General features: G+C 51.8%; 2 protein-coding genes across 5 annotated transcripts in view; one reads left to right on the top strand and one right to left on the bottom strand.

The window, feature by feature from the left end:
- Slc12a5 (solute carrier family 12 member 5) overlaps positions 1–12,369 on the top strand; it is a 38,474-nt gene extending 26,105 nt beyond the window's left edge. The window contains exons 14-26 of one of the 2 annotated variants that reach the window (XM_021180201.3): positions 267–365; positions 1,250–1,369; positions 1,703–1,807; positions 3,016–3,184; positions 5,097–5,292; positions 6,436–6,605; positions 6,762–6,893; positions 7,672–7,779; positions 8,826–8,948; positions 9,036–9,235; positions 9,564–9,578; positions 9,808–9,941; positions 10,078–12,369. In XM_021180201.3, coding sequence (XP_021035860.1) covers positions 267–365; positions 1,250–1,369; positions 1,703–1,807; positions 3,016–3,184; positions 5,097–5,292; positions 6,436–6,605; positions 6,762–6,893; positions 7,672–7,779; positions 8,826–8,948; positions 9,036–9,235; positions 9,564–9,578; positions 9,808–9,941; positions 10,078–10,169 — 1,663 coding nt within the window. In that variant the 3' untranslated portion in view covers positions 10,170–12,369. The remainder of the gene's footprint in view (positions 1–266; positions 366–1,249; positions 1,370–1,702; positions 1,808–3,015; positions 3,185–5,096; positions 5,293–6,435; positions 6,606–6,761; positions 6,894–7,671; positions 7,780–8,825; positions 8,949–9,035; positions 9,236–9,563; positions 9,579–9,807; positions 9,942–10,077) is intronic. The other variant, XM_021180217.3, reaches the window with a different exon arrangement.
- Positions 12,367–24,202, bottom strand: part of Ncoa5 (nuclear receptor coactivator 5) — a 35,173-nt gene continuing 23,337 nt past the window's right edge. For 2 of the 3 annotated variants that reach the window (XM_021180231.2, XM_021180240.3), the window contains exons 4-8: positions 22,984–23,120; positions 21,875–22,001; positions 16,723–16,922; positions 15,289–15,609; positions 12,367–14,813 (exon numbers count right to left, since the gene is read on the bottom strand). In XM_021180231.2, coding sequence (XP_021035890.1) covers positions 14,224–14,813; positions 15,289–15,609; positions 16,723–16,922; positions 21,875–22,001; positions 22,984–23,120 — 1,375 coding nt within the window. In that variant the 3' untranslated portion in view covers positions 12,367–14,223. Of the gene's footprint in view, positions 14,814–15,265; positions 15,610–16,722; positions 16,923–21,874; positions 22,002–22,983; positions 23,121–24,202 lie in introns of all 3 variants that reach the window. The other variant, XM_029470914.2, reaches the window with a different exon arrangement.

Here is a 24,202-nt window from a genome sequence, read left to right as displayed (position 1 = left end):
CCTCTTCTTGGGTCTCCCCCACCCCCAGCCCCCTTAACAACCGCAACAAATTCTGCAGTGGTCATAGAAGCCCACCCTCTGCCGTGCAGGCTCACCTTCACACACATCAGGGTGTGTGCTGTGGGGTCCGGCCTTTCCACATGACTTGATGCTTTCTCCCCTCTTCTTATCTCTCTCCCCTCAACGTCCTGTCTTCCCTTTTTGGTCTCAGTTTCTCTTTCTGCGCCCCCTGCCTCTGTCTCACCTCAGGTCCCTTCGTACTGCAGGTTCTTCCTAATGTGTTACATGTTTGTGAACTTGGCTTGCGCGGTGCAGACGCTGCTGAGGACGCCCAACTGGAGGCCACGCTTTCGCTATTACCACTGGTGGGTGCCTCCCCCCTTTCCAACAGGACTACAGCTTACCTCTCCCCAGCCCCACCTCAGATCCGAGGTCATTGAGCAGGCTATCCTGTCATCTCCAGCTTTTATATCCGGTTAGCTCTAAGAAGGTCATAGAGAGGGTCTTCGGGTTATAGGCAGTAATGTGACAGTCAGAAAGTAGCCTCAGTGACCATCTCTTCCTGCTCTGGAGTGCTCAACCTCTTACAATGTGGCATGAAGGTTAGAGTCCGTCTGACTCAAATTCCCAGGCTGACTCTTCACTTGCTGGCTCTGGGAGTCTGGGACGGTGATAGGGTCTCTTGGAACCTCAGTTTCCCCCTGCTGGGAAATGGGCACAATAGTCACACTCCTTCCTGGGTTACCAGGGAGGACTCGGCCCTTGAGGGGGGTCATAGACCTCCTCAACATGTCACTGTGGCTTTTCTCCTGTGATGGGAAGGACCATGACTGGCCTATGGTCTTCAGTAAGACTACTGGATAATGGACTGAAGGCCACATGACTTCATAGGACTGTTCTTGCTGCTGGCCTCCTTCTGGAAGGTCCTGTTTCCAGTGTGTCCCTGTCTTTCTGTCTCAGAAATCACATGAACCCATCTGCCTGAGGGTGACTGACAGGCATGGTCTCAGGGACAGAGGCGGGGAAGTTACTCGGGAATCGGTGGGGGCATGGATTGGTGTTCTGTCTATGGCTACTCATTTAGAAAGCCCCATGTCTGCACGGGGCTCTGGGAGACAACAGGGTGGGAGTTAGACCTGTATGACCGTGTCTTGCCCAGGCCTTGTCTGCCACCCTACTCTTGCTATCCAAGCCAGTGTCACCCGTCAGCCCTGCCAGGGTTCAGGGGCAGACTCTCTTTCTTTTCCAGGACTCTCTCCTTCCTGGGCATGAGCCTCTGCCTAGCCCTCATGTTCATTTGCTCCTGGTACTACGCACTGGTGGCCATGCTCATTGCTGGACTCATTTATAAGTACATCGAGTACCGGGGGTAGGTGCGGAGGAGGCCAGAACGGTTGAGGGCGGGCAGGGTGAGCATCACAGAAGGTGAGGGGGGTCACTGGGTGGTCCAGGGCTGGAAAACAGGGATGGGGCGGTGGTGATGTGGGCTAGGTCTGGACATGAGGCCAAGGCTTGAGAAACGGGTAAGAGAGGATGTAGATTTAGGAGTGATTTCAAAGGGACAATGGCTGTTTGACTAAGTCAGAAAAGCCAGAGCGATGGGGGAGAAATATCTGTGTCCTGGGACTGCCCGTTTTGTGAGACGTTTCCCCTTGCTGCTTCCGGTTTCCTGGACTCATGTGATCCCCTTCTTGGTCCCCAGGGCAGAGAAGGAGTGGGGGGATGGAATCCGAGGCCTGTCTCTCAGTGCAGCGCGCTATGCTCTCTTGCGCCTGGAGGAAGGACCTCCGCATACGAAGAACTGGAGGTAAGTGGTAAGAGGGTACCTGCTGAGGGTTCAGGGTAGGGATGGCAAGGGAGCAGGGACCAGATTTATCCCTCTGACTCTGTTTGGCTGAGTGGTAGGTACCTCATCGGAGCCATGACCCCCACTTCGCCTGATCCTCTCTTCTACAACACTATGGTGAACTGAGACCCAGACATTTGCTCTCCAAACCTAGTCACCGTGGCAGCCTCTTGGCTGTGTTTGTCTATTTGATCATTCCATTCCTTGTGGAAAATAATTCTTAAGCTTACGTAGCCTGGCAAACTCTCTTCCTAGCTCTGGGTGGTGGGGGTGGGGTGTTGCCAGCTCCACAGATCTGTGGAGATGCACACAGAGAGGCAGATAGACATCAGTTCTGTGGCGTTGACCTTGGCTTTGAGGGTGGTAGGGTCTCCAGGCTCATGCCAATGTTTCTACTGAAGATGAGGGGCCCCAGAGCTTCTAGAATCTTCCCCTTCTGCCTCCCAAGTCAGGTGCTTCCTAAGTGGCTCCTGCACACACCCAGCTCAGTTTCTGTCTTCCTGGTTCCATCAAGGGTCAGGTTGAACTCTGAATCATAGCCATGTTACTAACCAGGGGTTCCCAGATGCTGCTCTTGGCGCTGTCTGTAAGTTCCCAAGTAGACAGCACAGGGTCCAGCCTAGAGTAGGTTCTTTCTTGGTCAATTGTGTGAAAGTGGTGGATAGTTGGAGGGACGTGAAGCTGAAGGCATAGAGGAGTGGTGGGTACATGGTTGGGAGGATGCAGGGTTAAGCATGTGCACAGAGAGGAGTCTGTCCGGGTGAAGAGATGGATGTGTGAATGGATAGCGGGTGGGTGGACGTGTGGGCGGGCGACTGAGTGAATAATGGATTGTAGGTAAATTCATCTGGATTTGGCTGGATGACTGAAGGATGAAATAGATGAGTGGGTGGTTGAATGGATAGATGAATGGGGTGGATGGAGAGACGGGTGGGCGGGTGGATGGATGGATGGAGAGGTAGGGGAGATGGCTGGAGGGCTTGCTGCTCCAGGAAGAGTGGTTGCTGCTGCCACAGAAGGCTATGGTTGATGGGACCCAGGTGTGTGTGTGTGTATGTGGAGGGGGCATAAAGACAAACGGATAAACTTATGTGGGGTCATGCGGTTGGGAGGGTGGGTGGGTGGGAGGGAGGTGGTAGGTGGGTCACATGGACCTGCACCCTCTTCAGGCCCCAGCTGCTGGTGCTGGTGCGTGTGGACCAGGATCAGAACGTGGTGCATCCGCAGCTGCTCTCCCTGACCTCCCAGCTCAAGGCAGGGAAGGGCCTGACCATCGTGGGCTCGGTCCTTGAGGGCACCTTTCTGGACAACCACCCTCAGGCTCAGCGGGCAGAGGAGGTGAGGAGAGGCCGGGCAGGGTGGGGAAGCCAGGATCTGAAGGGAGCTGGTCTTTGTCACTGCCCCCCAGCCGCCCCCCCGCCCTCCCCCCCGCCTGTGCCTTTGGGATCACAGGGCACTTGGGAGTTTGTCTTTAGAAGATGAGCCTGAGGGTCAGCGAGTGCCTTAGATGGCATCCCATAGGAGCTGGGGAGATGGCTCAGTGCATGGAATACTTACTTGCTGTAAATGGCTAATATAGACAGAAGGGCCCATTTTGTGGATAAGGAAACTGAGGCTTAGAGGCCAGGTTACCTAAAGTCAGAAACTACTCATCTTGCTGGAGGAGGAAATCTTCTAAGGTGTTTTCAAATTCAAGGATCTGCAGGGCATGGTGCTGCATGCATGCCTTTAATCCCAGCCTTTTCGAGGCAGAGGTAGGTGGATCTCTGTGAGTTAGGAAAGCCAGGGCTACACAGAGAGACCCTGTCTCCAAAAATAAATAAATAAAATGAAACAAAAACAAAAATAAAAACAAATTCAAAGATCTTGTAGGAGGAACCCAGGGCCTAGAGAGGCATGGCAGCTTTCTGAAGTCACAAGGTTGGCTGGAAGTCTAGCCAGGATTTGCACATGCCCCTGGCTCTGGGTCACCTGCTTTTGTTACATTCACAAAGGAGCTTACAGAACCACTGTGAGTGGGGCATGAACTGTAGGAGTGTCTAGAACCAGTGGGTAGAAGAGGAAGTGGGCTCTACCTAAGACTCATGCCTGTCTTCCCCTCAAGGTTGTAGCTGGGAGTAGAGAGAGAAAAGGGGGACTAAGGGAGGTGACATGGTATGGGGAGGGGCACCCCTAATGGCTTGTGACAGTTGTTGTTTCTGCTTCACTGAGCCGTTCACACCAATCTATCAGGACTTGGAGCTGGAGGCCCCAACTGGTCAGGACAGCTCAACATGGACTAGCAGAGAGCATGCTGGGTACCAGGCACTAGGCTAGGCATGGGGCAGAGCAAGAGACCGAGTGCAGGCTAGCCACAGGCTACATCCACACTCTGGAGGCTCCAGTCCCATTAGGCACCGTTGAGTGCTGCGCCAGGTTAATGACACCAGCTATAGGACACATTAGGGCTATGATACAGGGCAGTGTCCTGAGCCCTTTCATGAAGCGAGTTGTGTAATTCTCCTGATTCCTGAGTAGGTCTGCCCCACCATGGGGAGATAGGAGTAGAGGTTAGATGACTTGCCTGAAGCCACAGCCAGGAGGTGGCGGAGATGGAAATTAGCCTCTGTGTGTTTGACACCAGGGCAGTGGTTGAGGGCAGAGCAGTTGAAATCAGCCTCCTGGCTCGTCCGATTCTCACACTAGCAACCTGTCCTTAAGTGAGACTTTCTCTCCCTGAGCCTCAATTTCCTCATGGATAAAATGGGAGTAACAGAAACCCTTCCCTCAGTGCGGGCTAAGTGAGCACTGAAAACGCTTATCATTATTTCTGTTACAAATAATCATGTGTGGCCACGCAGAACATCTTGGCTTTACTGTGTTCTCGAAGGAGGGTGCTGTCTGGAGAGGGTGGCCTCTGAGTGAAGGGAGGTGGGTTTTAATGGATGATGGGGTCAGGAGCATGTGGGTGGGGTGGCAGTGGAGAGTGTGCCAAGCAAAGGGTAAGTTAGAGCAGCGGCGGAGGCGGAGGAGGCGGAGGCATGGCTTATCTGTGAGGAGCAGGGACAGGGACCACAGATGCCGGGTGCCGGGTTGGGTCCTAGAGTTGGATAAGATCAGAGCTGAGGTTCAGGAATATGGGATGGGTGCAGAGAGGGACAGAGAGAGGGATGGATGGGTGAAAAGATAGGAGGGAGTCTGTGAGCCCCAGCCCCAGCCCCAGCCCAGGGTGTCTGAGGCTGGCCCTTATACACATATACCCTCCTCACAGTCTATCAGGCGCCTGATGGAGGCTGAGAAGGTGAAGGGCTTCTGCCAGGTAGTGATCTCCTCCAACCTGCGTGATGGTGTGTCCCACCTGATCCAGTCTGGGGGCCTCGGGGGATTGCAACACAATACCGTGCTGGTGGGCTGGCCTCGCAACTGGAGGCAGAAGGAGGATCATCAGACATGGAGGAACTTCATCGGTACTGATACAGAGGGCTCAGGGATGAAGGGCTGGCTCTGGGATGCTTTGCTTCTGAGGGTTTCCTGAGCACTGTGTGTGTGTGTGTGCATGCGTGCGAGTCTCAGCACATACAGGTGACACCACATGCCAGCTTCTGTGTCAGGCCCCGGGGAGGAAGACAGGGTAGGACAGGGCAGAGCGAGGGCTACAGCTTCATAGTCACTGTAGTCAGGGGTCTGAACTGTCCTAGATGTGTCCAACCAATGCTTATAGAATACTAGGTAAGTTGAGGCTTTCTCTCATGCTCTCATGTCTGTGAGCACTAGGCTCTGTCATCTCCATGTTAGTGTGAGACAGAAACAGAGGCATAGAGAATCTATCTGCCTGGGTCACACAGCTGGGAAGTCATGCTTGAGACAGCCAGAGGCTCTCCTGCTAACTCCAAACAGTTCTGATTCTTTGAAGGATTCAGTGATGTCACACATGGTGGGTTCTTGATAATCAAAGGAGGCATAGGCAGGGGAGGGCTCAAGCCTTTACCATGAAAGCATGACCTGAGTTTGATCCTGGAATCCAGGGGTCCCCAGTATTGGAGGGCAGAGACAAGAGACTTTCTGGGACTAAGCTGCCAGCCAGTCCATCTAGTCAGGTCAGTTAGAGCCCTGTCACAAACCAACCAATAAACAAACACCCCCAACAAGATGGACAGCTCCTGAGGAACAGGCAAGGGTGCTGGAGACTGACATCTGCCATCCATATACATCTACACATCTACATGTGTGCCCACATAAATACCCCTCATACATACACACACACGAGAGAGAGAGAGAGAGAGAGAGAGAGAGAGAGAGAGAGAGAGAGAGAGAGAGAGAGAGAGAGAGAGAGAGAGGAGAGAGAGAGAAAAAAAAGAACAGGGGACATTATTGCCATTTAACAGGTGGGAAAACTGAGCCCAGGAGCGAGAGACTGAAATACTTTTTAACAGTTAAATAGCTAGTAGATGACAAGGTCTAGGTTGTGCTGGTACTCTGATAACTGGAGTTCAAGGTCAGGGTCAGACAGAGTGTGGTGGGCGCTGTATGCCTGGAGACCTTGTGGCTTTTCCCGGGTATGGGGAGACCTGGTCGCGGTTGCCCTCTGGTTCTATTTTGGTCTTTCCAAGAACTGGTCCGGGAAACTACAGCCGGCCACCTCGCCCTGCTGGTCACCAAGAATGTTTCCATGTTTCCCGGGAACCCTGAGCGCTTCTCGGAGGGCAGCATTGACGTGTGGTGGATTGTGCACGACGGGGGCATGCTCATGCTGCTGCCCTTCCTGCTGCGACACCACAAGGTGGGTGCCCGTGGATGTGTGTGGTGCGGGGAAGGGTCAGTGTCCATGCAGGTCCATCCATGGGGAAGCCCCCGGGCTCTAGGCAAGCGCAGCCTCCGAGCCCTCTGCTCTCCCTTACGGGACCTTTCTTTCGGGATTTGCCGTTGATCCTTGCAGGTCTGGAGGAAATGCAAAATGCGGATCTTCACCGTGGCCCAGATGGACGATAACAGTATCCAGATGAAGAAGGACCTGACCACGTTTTTGTACCACTTACGCATTACTGCAGAGGTGGAGGTGGTGGAGATGGTAGGTCCCTAGGAGCCTCTGAAGTTCTTGAGGTCCCAGCTTGGGGCTCCTTCCTTTTGGCCACGGCACCCATCAGGGCCACTTGGATAGCCATAGCCGTCAGTGGATGATACAGGTCGCCTTCCCCTGTGAACTCGTCTTAGCCTCTTACATACTCACCCAAGGGGTCAGCCAGCCAGCCATCTGCCGCAAGAGTAGCCGCCATGTTGAAGAGTGCTCACTCTGTGACCAACTGCTGTGCGCACTTGGCAAGTCGGAGCTCTCATGGCCTCCAGTGAGATACACATGTTGATGTTTTCATTCCCAGCTAGGACATTGAGACCCAGAAAGGTCTGGTGACTGACCGCACAACACAATGAGCGGCAGAGGCAGGATTCAAACCCAGGCGGGCTGCTGCATGCTCTGTTCCCTGTGGGCACAGCGTGTCTATGCCTCACGCTGTGTTCATTAACCTACCCTGTGTCCGTTCACTTATCACCCCATTCATCCTGGGATGTGTTCATTCATCTCTTGTTCCCTTCTTTTCCTTCTTCATTTGCTCAGGTAATTAATTAATTAATCAATACATTCATCGCTTTACAATTTACACCCTTGCCTCTGTGTTGGGTGCACAGGGAACGAGCTGCCTGTTCTCCCAGGCCACGGTTTGATCCCTGGCCTCCTTGGTGCAAGGCCATGTGACAGGAAGCTGCAGGCTGGTGGGAGGGAGGGCTCCTGCCTCCCCCACCTTGGCCTTCCTTAGTTCTCAGCTGCTGCTGCTCTTCTTCCCTGCGCATAGCATGAGAGCGACATCTCGGCATACACCTACGAGAAGACATTAGTAATGGAGCAACGATCTCAGATCCTCAAACAGATGCACCTCACGAAGAATGAGCGGGAACGGGAGGTAAGGGTCCCCTGATGAGGTGCTCAGAGCCACAAGCTACTTCAGACTGTGGGCCTGCACAGGTGTGGGAGGTTCTGGGCTGCCGTGTGCCTGGCCATCAAGAATGCTGTATTCACCTTAGCTGCCATCACCTCCTAATGCCCAGCTCCCCTGCTGTGGGGCTACATGGAGCTGTTGCCGCTTTTCCAGCCCCCTCACAGGGACTTTGGCATGGAAACAGACTTTCGCCTCTGTAGGAGACTTCTAGGCCCGAGGAAGAATAGTGGCTGCTAAATATGTACGGATGACAAGTTCTCAGGGGGTGTGTGCTGCCAGTGTGGGAGACAAGGGTTCATGTAACAGACTCGTCGAGTGGGTAACAGATGGGTATTTAAAGACATGGATGTTGGGTAGGAGTCAGGGGCGAGCCTCCTAGGGGCTGAGTGAAGGGCTCTCAGGAGAGGAACTGCTGAGCACCACGGGGATAAGGTCTCTTCAGTTTCAATCACTGGCCCCCTGGAGTATGGATAAAAAGATCCACCCCAGGGAGCGGAGTCCCTGGGGGAAGTGAGGGATGGCAGCCAGGGCTGTGGACAGAACTCCTGGGGCATGAGTAGCAGGTCCCATAGGCGAACCACGGGTTCTCTCAGGTCTCTCAGGTGGGGAGAATCTGTCTTTCAGAATGTGGCCGAGAGGCGTTCAGGGAAACGAGTGATGGGCCCTTGAAGGACAGGGGTGTCACCCAGGGTGATAGCAGAAGTGATAAGAAATGCTGTGTGCTGGGGCCAGCCAGAGTGGCCTGGGACCATGGTGCTAGGCTCAGGCTTGCTGTGCCAGGTGTTAAACTGCTGGTTGCCGATGGCAGGAAGGCCTGTGCTCTGGAGACCAGAGGCCAGGGCAGCCATGCAGTAGGTGTTTGGTCCTGAGGCACTCCACTGTTTTTATTACAATGAGTGCCACTCAGGCATGTGTGTAACCTTGATAAGCATCTGCTGTAGTAATGGCTCTTGGCAGGGCGTGGGTGGTGACCCCCAGCAGAGCTGGCACCAACCTGTGTCACTCCCCAGATCCAGAGCATCACAGATGAGTCTCGGGGCTCCATTCGGAGGAAGAATCCAGCCAACCCCCGGCTCCGCCTCAATGTTCCCGAAGAGACAGCGTGTGACAATGAGGAGAAGCCAGAGGAGGAGGTGAGTGGCTGGGGTGGCTCTGACTAGTGGTAGTAGAAACTTTGGCCACCAAAAGTGTCACCTGCTGACCTGTCATCCCTACCTCAGGTGCAGCTGATCCATGACCAGAGTGCTCCCAGCTGCCCTAGCAGCTCGCCATCTCCAGGGGAGGAGCCCGAGGGGGACGGGGAGACAGACCCAGAGAAGGTGCATCTTACCTGGACCAAGGATAAGTCAGTGGCAGAGAAGAATAAAGGCCCCAGTCCCGTCTCCTCCGAGGGCATCAAGGACTTCTTCAGCATGAAGCCGTATGGGCCTGGGGCTGCATGGGGGGTGGGGGGAGGGTGGGCCTAAAGGTGTTTAATATGGCAGAATAACTGGGCAGGAAGGTCGTGATCTGGCAGTTTGATGACCATGGGCAGGACTTGCTTTGGTTTCCCCAGTTCGAGACTTACAGGGCTGGGCATGATGGTTCCAGGTCAGGATGCACTCCCAAGTGCAGGTGTTGAAGAGGTGAAGGTGGGTGGGGGGGCAGTGCTTATCCTGGATAAGATGGTGGCTGGCTTAGCGGGGTGCCTCTTTTCCTGACCCCTCTCTTTTTCTTTCTCTCTTTGCTTCTCTTTGTGTTTCCTGAAGGGAGTGGGAAAACTTGTAAGTGTGCCACCAGCTCCATCGTCTTTCCTAAGTTTCTAGGGTCCCTCCTCCACGGAACCCTCAGGGGTGTCCCTGGCCATTGCCCAGCTTGGAGTGTTATGGGGTTGGGGGAGGTCCCAGGCTGGCAAGTACCGGCTGAGCAGCCAGACTCAGGCTGGGAGGGCGATCCGACCTAACTCTTCTTGGCCTGGGCTAACATCCGCACTTCCTCTCCTTTTTTCTGCAGGAACCAGTCCAACGTGCGGCGCATGCACACAGCTGTGCGGCTGAACGAGGTCATCGTCAATAAATCTCGGGATGCCAAGCTAGTTTTGCTCAACATGCCCGGGCCTCCCCGCAACCGCAATGGGGATGAAAACTGTATCCTGGATTTAAGTTAAAGGGAAGAGGGAGGTGGACGGCACCGTTAGGTGGGTCCTCTAGCCTGGGATGAAAACCCTAGGACAGGGACGCAGGCTGAGAGAAGTCGCAGGCTGTCTCCTTAACCAGCTCTTAGACATGGAATTCCTGGAGGTCCTCACTGAGCAACTGGACCGGGTGATGCTGGTCCGCGGTGGCGGCCGAGAGGTCATCACCATCTACTCCTGAAGGCCAGGACCTGCCACTCCGGCCCGAGCGCGCCCGGCCCGCGGCCCCCAGAGCCCTCGCCGCGCCTCCCCGCCGCTGTCACCGTTTACATAAGACCCCGTTGCCCGTGCCCTGGCCCCTTTCCCTCCCGCTGCCTGCAGCCCGGAGGCCTTGCCCGTCCGGGCTGACCCGCAAGGCGGCCCGTGGGCCCCTTTTCTGAGCCCGGCCTCGCCCCGCCGGAGCAGACGTTGCAATAAAGGTGGCGAGGAGGCGTGGAGAGGAGCGGAACGGTGGTCCCGCGCCGGGCAGCCCCGAGCCCGTCCCTCCCCACGCCCCGCCGAGCTCCCCCGGGACCCTGGTCGCCGAGCCCGGGTGCCGCTCGGTCGCGCTATACATAGTGTACAGGAGACATCGCGTGTATTTTTAATGTCCCCATATTTCTGTAACTAGAAACGCAACGGACTCCTCGCCACGGCCGCGCTCTCCCCGCTGCGGGCACGCAGGAAGGCGGAAGCCCGGGGAGTCAGGTTTCCCTGCGTTCCCGAGCTGAGAGCCAAGTGCTTTAAGGCCGGCGCTCTCCTTTCCCTTTCCTGTCCACGGCCTAGGCTTCCCTCTCCTCCCTCCAGTTCTTGGCGGACAAAGGTGAGACGGTGGCCGGCTTCAGTGGATGTGAGCTTCCAGGCGGCCAGGAGGGGAGGGGTCGCCCCTCCAGGGGGAGAAACTGAGGCCCGCGACCACCGAGGAAGTCCTGCCCGGTGCCTTCGTGGAGGAGCAGGCGTCTCTCCTCTCTTGGCTTGCCGCCTGCTCCCCCTGTCCCGTGACTCCTCGCCAAAGACTGAATTCGTGGAGCTGGAGGGTACACCCTCCCCAGTTTCCTTCCTGGGACAGGCGAGGGGCCAATGTCAGCCTTGGGGCCAACTCACCAGGAGGCCTCCCGCAGCCTCTGATATTCCCTCTCTTGGTCCCCATTCTGCAAGTCCTGCCTGGGGACCCAGCTGCCTGGTTGTTCTGGGGCTGAGCTTTGCTGCCTAGCAGCAGGTCCTTAGCCACCATCTCTCCAGATACCAGGTCCTGGAGTAGGGATAGAGTCTTACACGGGCCCAGTTGTTCCTAGCGCTTCTCTGACCTTTTCCGAGTAGGACTCACGGCCTTTGGCTTTCCCAAATTCATCCTTGGCGCTTCCGCTCCACCAGCCCCACCTGTGAGGGGGTGCCCTTAGCCCCTTAGAGAGGCGTTTGGCTGGTTCCCTTGCCCCAGGGCACGTTACTAAGAGGACAGGCACTGCATGCTCCTTTAAGCGCCCTCTGGGACTGGGTACAGTGCCTCCAGCCCCAGGGCCCTGGCCTGTGCACCTAGTTAGACATCATGCTCACTCCAGGGCCAGGACCACTAGCTGACCTCACCACCTCTTTTTCCTTGAGCTCAAGGCAGAGAGCTGCAGCTGGTGCCATCAAGACGGCTCAGGTGTGGCCAGTGGCAGGGCTGGAGGGCCACTGCCCTGTTGCTTGGCTCAAGCCCCTCTCAAGACTTGATGAGGACTGGGTACTCTTCCAGGCAGTAGCCATCAAGTTGGAAGTATAGGACCCAGGGCCCGCCATCCTTCAAGACTGCCCTCCCTTGCCGTGGTTTTACCTTTTGGGGCAAGAGAGGGGCTGGGTAGCTGGGGAGGAGGCAGCATCGACACCAATTAGGGAACCAAAGTTGCACGACCTGGGCCCAGACTCTGGTTGGCAAGAGCAAAGTTTCCGTTGATGAAAACAAACAGCCCACAACAAAACCCCCAGTTTTCTGTGCTCCATGTGCAATATTTGTTATGAACCTTGTGTCGTTCAAGTCACCTCTATAATCACTGTAGCTAGATGTTCCATGTCCATCCAGGTGACTTCTACTCTGAGTGCAATATTTGAATAGCCTGGTAGTGAGAAGAGTGTCGCTTCTGTTTCAGCAGACCTATGTGCAGGGCAATGCAATGCAGTCCAAACCCCTTGTAAATAGGAGCGGCCGCGAGCCAGACCAAGAGTATTTATTGTTACTATTATTAGGCCTGCCTTTGATTTTAGTGTTTCGGTACTTCGCATCCCGACTCGGTATTGATCTTGTGTTCTTTGTGCCAATACGCAAAGGAGAGGGTCAGTTCTCTCCTTTACTGTTGAATGCTCCCACTTAATGCTTTAAGGCTTTTACTGTGTTAATTTTTTAGATACCTGTCTGCACACAATGCAATAAAAATAATTTTATTACACCCTTGACAGCCTGAAGGGTACGGTTTAGATACTTCAGGAGGGAGTCCACTTCACTGTCAGCATATGAAGCTTTGGCTTTTCGAGACAGGGTTTCCTGGAGCCCAGGCTGGGCTGGAACTTGGCCAGTTAGATATTAGGTGGGAAACACTCTGCTCTGCTTACAGAAGTGAGCACAGCAGCTTTGGGGCCCTGGGCCTGAGGTAGGAGGTGTTTCCTAGGTGTCAAGTCACATGGTGCCCTCTGGGAGGCAGCAACTCTCTTCTTGAGAGGAGGGTCAGGACAGTCATGCCAAGTGTATTAAAGGCTCTTCAAGGCCTCCATGTTCTGACTATAGATTATGCCAAACTCCTGCACAATGGGCAGCAACAGGCATGAAGGCAAAAGAGGAATGACAGCCATGGCCCAGAGAGGCTCCTCACAGTGGCTTCCTTCCCCGTAACATATCTTGGACACCTGCAATACACCGTCTCTAGCAGCAGGCACAGAGCGTGAGTCTGCTGTAGGCATTCCTATAAACACTTCTCACTGGTGGGCAGAACAGCAAGTTTAGGCTGGGCACAGAGACTCTGCTCTTGGGGAAAGTGCTCAGCAGAGGTGCTGCTGCAGACACACCCAAGAAAGATTAGCACAGGTCTGACTTTTTCATTTTAATTAAAAAGTAATTATTTCATTATATCAACAACACAAGAGTTCCAAAGGGGGAGGAGGACCCACCGTATAACACAAACAGATCAGAACATAAACTGCTGCCATTTGGGGACTTAGCTTTTGAAACTGGTTTGCTCAGCCTCTGGCAGGGACTGGACTGGAGTTAGCACTCTTGCCGCCCAGCCAGGCCTGACTCTCCCCTGACCTGATCCTCACTACATCTAATGAGCAGCCTTTCCCAAAGCAAAAGGTGCTTCTTCCTCTGGCTCCATTCAGGGCAGCAGCCAGAGCCCTTCTCTGACATCACCCTGTCTCTGTATGAGAACATACCCAACGACCACAGTCTATCATCAAGTGGTCCCTGTCTCCTGCTCATCAGAAAACAGAACAAGAGTCTGAATGAAAACAAAAGCCTGGGGCTCAAAAGAAATCACGAACCACCCAGGTCCAGCTCCAGAGCTTGGAGCTGCCCCCAGTGCTGACTGCATGAGGTGCAGCCGGAGAGAAAGGTGCGGCTAACGCTGTGGAGAGCAGTGGGCCCCAGGGTCACAGTTCATGTCAAAGTGCCAAGAGAGCTGCTCACTTGTCTGGAGACCCTCCAGGAAAATAAAAAAATACGAAACCAAACCAACTTCAAGGGACCACTCTGATGCAGTCACAAGAGTCCTCTCTTCTCTGGCCACATGGCACTTTGACAGTCCAGAGAAATCACTCTTGAGTCCTTGGAGTTCTATTCTCTGATGGAACAATGATGACACTGTCTGCCAAGACCACCTGGCTTCACTGGGAGCCAGGCAGGACGCAGCTCTGGCTGCTGTGGAGGTGAAAACTAAGGCTGTGACCACTGCCTCCAAAAATGGTGTTCCCATAGGGCAGCTGCGCTTGGCTTCTTCCTGTTCCTCCAAATCTGCCAGGCAGGTGCCAGAGCGATCCCAGACAGAAGCTGAGCCCAGATCCCAGAACACTTATCTTCTACCCAAACAAAAGATCCAGCCCCGAATGCAGTCTAAGTTCTGATTCTGTTAAGTGATAAGCAACAGCCGCAGGAAGGAGTGGTGAGAGAAACTTAGGATATTTGCTGTTGACCTGGAAAGTGTTCCGAACACTTCCAAACAACTCTACTTAGGATGAAGTGGGAGGGGCCAGGGAGAAGGGGGGGCTAGGAACAGTAGACCAGTAGAACCTCAGTAATGCCTCTGGTAAGATCCCATGGGGGCCTGGGGCCGCCCCACCTGTGCTGCAGTTTGGCTAACCAGGTGGGAAAGGGCAGGGCCACTCTGAATCAGGGTGTCCAGAGCCTTTTGTACACTTGGATTGTCAAAGTTAATACCTGTGGAAGATACAGGCCTCTGGCTAGCCATGGTGCTGGCGGGTGCCAGGTGACTGGAAGGCTGACCAAAGAGCCCTTGGGAAGGAGCCCCAGGCCTAGGGCCCATGTTCCGAGCAGACCCTGCCTGTCCCACAATGTTTGGAGGCTGATTTCCTGAGGCCTGCGGTCTTTGCTGAGGCTGGCTGTTTGCTGCTGTGGAAAAATTCTGGTTCTGAGAGCTTCCGGTAGCCACTGAGGGGGATGCAGAGCTGCTGTTGGCCGCAACTGCGCCACTATTGAAGAGGCTGAGGATTTTGGCCTGAAGCTCTTGCTGGGAGGTGGGGGGTGCGGCTGGAGTGGGTGTAGCAGAAGGGAGCACTTGGCCGCTCTGAAGCGGTTGTGAACTTGGTTGTGACTTCAGCGAGGAACCCGAGGCCGCCCCGAGTGGCTGGCGGGAAATCGGGCCTGGAAGACAGAAGAGGGAGGCATCTGGTTGAGAGTGCCCCCTAAGGGCAGGAGGCCTAGCAGCCACAAGAACAGCAATCACACACCACAACAATCATACAGTACAAGACAGTAACATCACATTCCAAAGGGGCCGTTGCTTCACAGAGAGCAGCCCAATGCCCAACAGAATTGCTTAAAACAAACAAAACAAAACAAAACAAATAAACAAGGGGCATCCATTATGGCTCCCAGGACGCCAACAATACTAGATAGATTAAGCCCCAGCAGCCCAACTCTAGGGAGCAGAGCTCAGCAGAGAATGGAGATCATCATTACAGCATCATCAGCGTGCATGGATTGTGGGAGAAGCCAAAGGATGGCTCACTTCCCTTGCCCACCCCAGAGAACCCTGGGCATGCCACCCTCCCAACAGAGCACGGGATGAGAGAAATGCAGAGTGAGAACTTCACCTCGGCCCTGCCACGTAGCTCACCAGGCAGAGAGTCGGCGCTGCTCCTCAGGAGCCGCTCCTTCCGCTCTCGCAGGTAGTTGATGATCTTGTCCGTCTCCTCGGCAGTGAGGTATCTGTTGTCTGCCAGGAGGTTGATGAGGCTCTGGATAGCTGGAGGGTGCCCTCCACGACCTCCCTCTTCAGGGCCCCCACGATCTCTTTCCTGGAGGATGGCGTCATTAGCCATTTTGGCTGCCTGTCGGGCAATCTCCTCACGTTCCTTTTCTCGACAGTCATTCTTGTAGCGCTCATAATTTCTGGCCACCAGCACCATGGCATCTGCCTGGGGCATGTTGCGATGCTCTACAGGAGGGAATGACACCAGTCATTTTCTCCCATGACAGATCCAAGTGCCCACTGCTGTGCTTTGCCAAGCCTTTCTCAACCTCAAAGCAGAGAAGCACTGCAGTGCTAACAAGTCTTGAACCTAGAGTGGGGTGGGCTGAGGGACAGAGCATCGCTCGCTCTTCAGTGTGGGACACACCTTCTTCCTACAGAGCTATTTCTTCAGTGGATCACAGACCTGTGGTAAAAACCAAAGGAACACAACAGCCTCCCACAGTGTCGAATAGGCCACTTGGGGAGCAGCTGGGCAGCCTCCACACGGCAGCAGGAGACTGGAGAGTCTTGTGTGAAGCCTGGCTCCCTGCTGTGCTCAGGGCAGAGCCACTACAGCTTTTTAATTCATCAGTTCAAAGGTCATGGACTAAGATTAAACTGTAACCCTAAATAACCACCTCTTCTTAGTGGGGCAGCAGTCTTACGGGCACTGAGGACACTTCTTGGAACCTTACATAAATATCTAGATACAAGCTAAGGACAATTCTACCAAGCCTGTGACTATGGGTGTGAGCGCCAGGTCAACGGAGATCATAGGCAGGTGGAAAAGGGGAAGTTAGGCTTAAGAGCCACAGTCAGGGCACCGATGGCAGAGTCTCAGTGCTTGGGCTCAAAGCACTCCAAGAGCCTTCCTCTAGTGAACCAGAGCCTCTCCTGTCAGTTTAACTACTCTAGCACACTGACAGACAGCAGCTTGTTTGTGAGAGTCTCACCCCTGTCAGGTAGCAGATGCCTAAGCCAGACCTCACTGAGAGCCAGGCTTTCCAAGAGTTCCTTCAGTGATGTCCCGCTGGTGGTCTGAGATGGGACACAGTGGGAGAACTAACACATGAGAACTTATATGACCACTACTAATCAGCTCACCTCCCCACAATAGCTGGCTGTTGACAGTCGGCCAGCAGGTCTACAACAGTGTCAGAAAACACCAAGGAAAAGATCAAAGTCTTTTCCATAGCAAAGGAAGGGGCTGCCACAGTGGAACTGAAACGTCAGCCATTTCTCAAAACCCACTTCTCATGGGCAGGGCACAGAATCTGTGCTGGTGACTACCTCTGGGAATTTGGACTACCTCTGTACCTTGTGGTGTTCCGAACATGATGTTGACTGTGCAGGAACGGTGAATCTGGTGCTGCTGGGTGATGACAATGGCGAAGGGAGAGCCTCCCCTGCTGACATCCTCCAGAGCTTGTGAGAGGGACACCTCTGTGTTGAGGAAGATCAGGTCCACGACCATGCCTAGGTCTCGCACCTTCCTCCCCACAGACTCAGCATAATCTCTACGAGAAAAAACAGGACCCAGGTGAGCACTTCCTCGCCACAGCTCAAGCTGTGAACTTCTGAACCTTAGCCAGCTGTCCTCCTCAGAACTCAGACTTTAGCCTACCTAGTACTACCTTTGAGTTTCTAGAATAATTTTAACTAGTGCTATGGGCATGCAGGAAGTAGCCACTAGAGCAGAACTTGAGCCGCATGCCTCCTCCCCACCTCATTGTCTGTTAAAGCTGATTCTGACTGGACACGGTGTTTCAGAAGCCTCGCTCGCAGGGTTGCTTGCAGCCAGCCGGGTCAGACCTTGGGAAGATCAGCACTTTGTTCCCTGTACTCTGTAAAGCAAGCCCTGAGGAGAGTGCTTCCTGCTGAGCTTAGCTTAACAAGCTGTCACCAGACTATTTAACTATTAGTCATTAGACTATTTAACGGTTACAGGATGAAGTGACACTCGAAAAAGCATCACTGGCTTCACATCGAGGCCAGAGTCACCAGTCTCACTTAAAAGGAAGAAGCTGCAGCTTCATCGTCAGCCACATGCCATCCAGATGTTTAGCACTGCCCAACTCCCACTCAGAAAAAACGACCTCAGAGGGAGTGAAGGGCACCGAGCATGTGTGTCAGTGTGACTTCTGGCAAAGCCTGTCTGCTGCTTCCATGTGTGATGTGTAGTCACTCCAAAGGGCACTTGCCACAACAGTGCTGGTACTGTCAGCAGTGGACTCACACCCAACAACAGGCAGCCTGAGCATCCTCTAGGACCTTCTAGACTGCTCTAGGGAGCTTCCACTGAAGTCACAGGATAGGGGCACAGCTCCAAACACTAAGTAGCCAGGTTCTCCAGACCTGCCTTGCCTCAGCCTCTGCCTGCTTCATGCCTTAAGGTCTCTCTCCATAATGGACTAGTCAGGTAGCTCTCCATGGGGGTCTTCTGCCATTTTCTAACTCCTAAGGCTGAGTTGTCTCTCAGGTGTTGAGCCTTTATGTTTTTTTTCCATTATTTGCTATCTACCCATATGTGCTCATGACAGCAGCATGATGTCACCAAGAGAGCTGACACACCACCTTTGACCTTTTCCCTAAGAGATCTTTTATAATTTTACTAAGTTTTCAAACCTGGTCTTCTCTTCCTGTTCCAAGCAGTCTTTGGTACCTAACACATCTTCCCCTCCAAATTCTTCAGCTATGGACACAATGCTGGTCCATCAGTGAGCTCAGTCACACAGGTCACTCTGAGCCTCTCCTTGATGACGATCCACAGAGGGCTCCCAGGGAGAACACAGATGTGTTTCTAGTTTTCTTCACTCTGGTCTTTAGAAGAAACCATCTTATCCCCAGAAGTAGTGTCAGAAAAAGTGAAGACATCTGACTTGGATAGTCTTCATCCACTCTGACTTACAGGTTTTCAAAACTGCTCATAAAACTTTTTGTAGCTCTCTTTACCCTCTACCAGTTTATTTACTACATTTAAAAGGTTTCTATTTATATGCCTTGTCTATCTGTGTACCTTGAACCCCCTTGTGTCCCAGGAGGCCAGAAGAGGGCACTGGATCCTCTAGGACTGAAGTTAGAGAAGGCTGTCAGCCTCCATGTGGTGCTGAGAAATGACTGCAGCTCCTCTGGAAGAGCAGTCAGCTAGTGGTTGTTTTGTTTTGTTTTTTTGAGACAACACAGGAATTCTCTGTGTAGCCCTGGCTGTCCTCGACCTCAGAAATTCGACTGCCTTTGCCTCCCAACCAAGCGTCAGTGAGTGTTCTTAACTGTTGTGTTTGCTCTCCAGTTCTTCTGCCAGTTTAATGAACAAGAAGTTCTAAGCATGTTTTTTGTCCAAACTCTTTCTGATAGCTTTCCAAATTTTGCTTTGATGTACCATTTCACAGGTGTGCTAATGAGGGGCGACCTTGCGGCTCTGTGGCCAGTGCTCTTCCCAACTGCTGGTGAAGGGCCTAAGGAGAAGATTACTCTGACACCACCAGGACTTCTGCCCCCCAAAATAGGCTTTGTTTTTAATCAAACTCTTCTCTGTTTTGGGTATTTTTGAGTCAGGTTTTTTCTGGAACTCGCTCTGTAGACCAGACTGGCCTCAAATGTAGATCTGCCTGCCTCTCTGCTTGGATGGTCAGACTCCATTCCCCACTGTGCCTCTCCACAGTCCTCCTCTTCTCCTCATCACCCTCCTCCTCTTCTGCCTCTTTCAATGAACTAGCAGTGTGCGTTCTGGGCTCTAGCAGACTGTCTTTCTTCTTCCCCCTCTTCCTTATCCTTAGCCTCATCATTGCCGATGCTCACACTTCTTTCTTCATGAAGACTGTAATGGGATAAGCCAAAAACTGAAGCTGTTTCTTCACAACCTTATTTGTCTTTCCTCTAAGCATTAGATTCATTCTGAGGCAGTAGAACCTTTGTCCTGTGACCCATAGGTCCCCTGACAGTCCTATATGTCAACAGTCTAGGCTTAATGGTCATGTTGTTCATCAATATCATGTTTGATGATTGAATAAAAACCAACACCTACTGGGCAATCATAAGGGCCTGCATGAAAACTCTGGTCCTAGATTTGAAGTAAAGCCAAGGTCCCTAACGACGGCGATGGCACTAATGTGCAGCTCCTCCCTAGGGTCTAGTTTACCAGGATCTGTTAACCTTTCATATCTGACTTTGTTCAGAGCATCTGATGAATTTGTTTGATTAATGATCAATGACATTGATTGGGCAGTTTCTACCTGGAAGGTCAAAGTCTCAACTTCTTTCTCCTCCATCAGCAGGGCTTTATTTACACTGGCTACACATACTATATATGCAGTGGAGCAGTCCTGGGATTCTGAAACAAGACAGGATCCCCCTGAATGTGAAGTAATCCTACCCTTGCTCTACAGTGCTGAGACTATAGGTGTCAGCACTACTGGCTGGTACCTCTCTTCTGATTCTCTAGTCTACAACTGCTTTCTAGGGCCTGCTGTACTCTTCAATTCTCAGGGAGGCAGTATGGGAACACAGTGTGCTTGGATGGTAGAAATGTGAGCCTGGATTCCAATTCCAGCATTTACTTGTAAAGCTGTTGTGATGCTTTGCATGTCTGGCCCATGGGAAGTGGCACTCTTTGGAGGTGTGGCTTTGTTAGAGGAAGTGTGGAAGTGGGCTTTGAGGTCTCCTATGCTCAAGCTCCACCCAGTGTGTAGCACAATCTCCTCCTGCTGCATTCAGCACCAAGTCTGCCTGGATGCTGCCATGCTTCCCGCCATGATGACAATGGATTGAACCTCTGAAACTATAAGCCAGCCCCAATGAAATGTTTGCCTTTATGAAAGTTGCTAAGGTCATGGTGTCTCTTCACAGCAATGAAACCCTGACTAAGACAGAAGGGAAGCTACGAGTAGGTCCTTTAATTCTTACCAAACTTGGAGCCAGTAACACAGGAACGTGACTTAGTTCCTGTCATTTGATTTTGCCTCCAATTTAAATTAACCCTCTGGTCCTTCCCCTCACAGGACTCATTATCTCTATAGTTCTGTCCCCTTCCTCACTAGTCTAGGAGGCCCCATAAGCAGCAATGGCTAAAGTATTTGCTTGTTACTACTACAGTCCCATGCACACATGCACAGACCCCTACCCCTCGCTAAGTGACCCACATAGAACTACAGTGAAGACTATAAATCGTTTATGTAAAGCACCCAGTAGGCAATATGGGGTAGATGCTTAGAAAATGATGACTATGTATTTGGCACTTGTGAACTCTCACCTGCTGGCTGGTGTCTTAACAGATTTCCTACCTAGCCACTGCTCCTTTGAAATGAGCTTCTGTAACTGTACAGGGCTAGAAAATATACAGATTTACTAACTACAGCAGAAGGAGAACACAGCTCAAGACAATTGTGAAAGCTTAACAGAGTGGAACAGAGAGGTGTTAGGACTCTGACCTGGTTAATGAGGTCACCTAACACTTCTGTAGGGCCAAACTTTCTGAATTCCTCCAGGATTCAAGGCTGCCCCTTGTGGAAGTGGGGGGAGGGGGGAGATCTATTCCTTTTCTTGACTAGAATACACTTCCATTCTTATTCTCAGTTCACATGATTCTGCAAGGCTAATCTCATCTCTAAGTCTATGGTATATAACCCGGCCCTAGTAAATCACAGTATCCCGGGCCCCAGTCCACAGTGACAACATTAGCATTGGGAGTTACAGTGAGCTAGCTTAGTCTCAGGAAAACTCTAAGATGTCTGGTCACACCCTGGGAGGACGGCTGCAGAGCGAGGATCAAGCGCGTCTGTAATCCCACAGACAGACAGGAGAACTGTTGGTGCTTTATGGCTGATAACCTAGCAGAGTACCAGTAGTTCTTTCTAGGTTTGGAAAGCGGCCCTTTCTTTTTTCTTTTTTGAGTTTTTGAGACAGCGTTTCTCTGAAGCCCTGGCTGTCCCGGAGCTCACTCTATAGATCAGGCCGTCCTTGAACTCAAAGAGATCTGCCTGTCTCTGCCTCCTGAGTGCTGAGATTAAGGAAGTACATAACCAGTGCCTGGCTAAGAAGTCCTTTTTCAAAGGAATAAGGAAGGAGGAGAGCCTATGCTGTCATTTGGCTTTTGCAGCACCCATACACTTATGTGCATGTATACACACACACACACACACACACAGTATCAGAAAAGAGAAGCCTTGTCTTTAGTAGGTTTGCTAAGCTAAGAAGTCACTGTAACTCTGACTCTTCAAGTAGAAAACATGGTCAGGAAGAGGGCAGAAGCAAGGAAGGCAGCACCGAGACACTGACAGGGGGCATGTCTTGCGCACAGCTGGACTTTAGAGGAGGCCATGTTTGAACCTTTATGTTGGGTTTCCTGTCACTGAGTGGAAGAGCTCTAGCTTAAGCTCAGGTAACAGTGGGGCAGCCAAGTCGGTGAGCCTCTGGAGCTGCTAAGCACTGACCCCTTTTCCATACCGAGGAGAAACAAGCACGGGCTTCTTACTTAGTCTGTTTGTTGACCACAATAACTGAGCAATCCACAGGCCTCTCAGCATCAAAGCGTCGCTGGATCTCCTCAAAATACCGACGATAAAGCTCCTCTCTACGTCGTTCCTCACGTTTCAAACGCTCTGCAATACACCAGCAGGGGAAACGTAAGGGCTGTCCTTCCATAATGCAGTCAGACATTCTGAATTAATCCCCAGGTCTCTCATTCTTAACCATATTTTACTTTTTTCTACTATCTTAAATCCATCAAGATAAAACCTTGGGTGACAGGCCACAGCCACTGTAATACTTTATATAATTCTACTACTAAACTGACCAAGAAAGGAAGTTAGTTATTTATGTTTTAAAAAGGTGGATCACCCAGTGTGGTGACTCATGTCTGTACAATTCCAGCACTTGGAAGACTGAGGCCAGAGGACTGCAGAGTTCAAGGTCTGCCTAGTTTAACACTGTGACCTCCAATCAGCAAGGTCTACTCCTGTTTAGAAAAAAAGAAAAAGTTGGACAAGATGCCAGGGAGGTGGAGCCAGGCCTGGATTATAGCAGACTTTCCCCAAATCAGCAGCTGTCTATCTCTCCAACACTGGACTCTGTCGTTCTTTCCAGTTCTATAATGTTTCCAATGTAAATTTGTCTGGATTTTCTTTGAAACAAACAAACAAATCAAATTTCCCAATTCCCAGTATTAGTTAAATGGGCAAGAGTAGATGAGTCTCCCCCATCTCTACTTGGCCAGTACAAAACGGCTTGACACTCTTTGCAGATCGTCTTACCTTTAGCTAAGGGAGAAGCTGTTAGGTAAGAATGACAAAGACACATGAAACCCCACCCTGTATGTGTGGTCAGTTACCTGCAAAACAAGTGACAAGGCAAGGAAGTCCCAGCCCCTTCACCTGCAACCTTCTCCTCATTTCTCCACATTACAACTTCTCATTTCCTGTAGGATGATTAAACTACATAATGCTAATTTGCATTTAAACATCAACATTAACACCTGTGGACTGCCTGGCTGAGTCACTGAGCCCTTTGTGTAGAGGTGCTGGTGTCCACAAATCTTTGGTGACTCCCCCCTCCAGTAATGGGAACACACTGCTGCGACTTCACCTTTTGCTCGAGATTGACTCTCTGGGCCAGGAGGGCCCCGTCCATCAAAGCTGTCTCTGTACCGGTCAAAGTACGAGTCATCCTTCCTCCGGCAATAGTCATCCACCCTCAGATACCGGTCGTATGAGCCTTCTCTCCTGAAAAGTCAAGGACAATTTCTCACGTTACAACTCGGCCCTATGTGGCAAAAATAAGATGGAGAGAATGCTTCAAAACTCAAGTCCCTCCAGGCAGTCATAAGAACTACCATGCAGGGTTATACACAGGACATGTTCACGGTCTCTGGGGCTGTGACTGAGTTAACTCACCTCACAAAACGACGAGGACTTGAGGTGAAGAGAGATGGTATACAGACAGCACTTGGGCAAATGGAAAACAGTTGTTGGACTTTATACCTTTATACCTTCTCCATCTCTCTTCCCTATGCTTTAAAAACCTGCTGTAGAATATGTATCAATAACTTGTCATTATAGTCTTTTTTTAGGCAGGGTTTCCTGTGGCCTTGAGCTTGCTCTTTAGCTAAGGCTGCCTTTGAACTCCTGTTCTTGTGCCTCATTTCTCTGTGCTGCGATCACAGGTGTGTATCACCACTACTTTAAACCATCTAAGTGCACCCTCACCTGCACTGTAACCCCAGTGCCATGTAGCTGTCACCACTACCCATTTCCAATTGTTAGATAACCTCAAACAGAAGTCTACATCATTTGCCTGCTTTCCCCAGCCCCTGACAACATGTATTTCTTTTTTTTTTTTTAAAGATTTATTTATTATTATATGCAAGTACACTGTAGCTGTCTTCAGGCACACCCATAGAGGACATCAGACCCCATTGCAGATAGTTGTGAGCCACCACGTGGTTGCTGGGATTTGAACTCAGGACACTTCTGGAAGAGCAGTCAGTGCTCTTAACCACTGAGCCATCTCTCCAGCCCCAACATGTATTTCTTAACTTTATGGATTTGTCTATTCCAAGGATGTCAAATAAGTGGAATTACATGGTAGCTGTTGTGCTTTTGTGTGTGTGTGGCTTAATTTACATAGCACAATGTTTTCAGTGTTCACCTCTGTCTTAACATCTATCAGCATTTCATAAACATGACTGAACAACCTTCCTATCATTTGCTGATGGGTATCTGGGTTCCGTTCCTTGTCGTTTATATGGCTAGTGCTGCTATACACAGTCACACATGACTATCTGAATCCTCCTCAACTCTTTAAC

This window comes from Mus caroli, unplaced genomic scaffold (assembly GCF_978045245.1).
Source record: "Mus caroli unplaced genomic scaffold, Mus_caroli_1 scaffold_2, whole genome shotgun sequence".
In the NCBI taxonomy this organism is placed as follows: Eukaryota; Metazoa; Chordata; class Mammalia; order Rodentia; family Muridae; genus Mus; species Mus caroli.
This window is presented reverse-complemented; position numbering and strand designations above follow the sequence as displayed.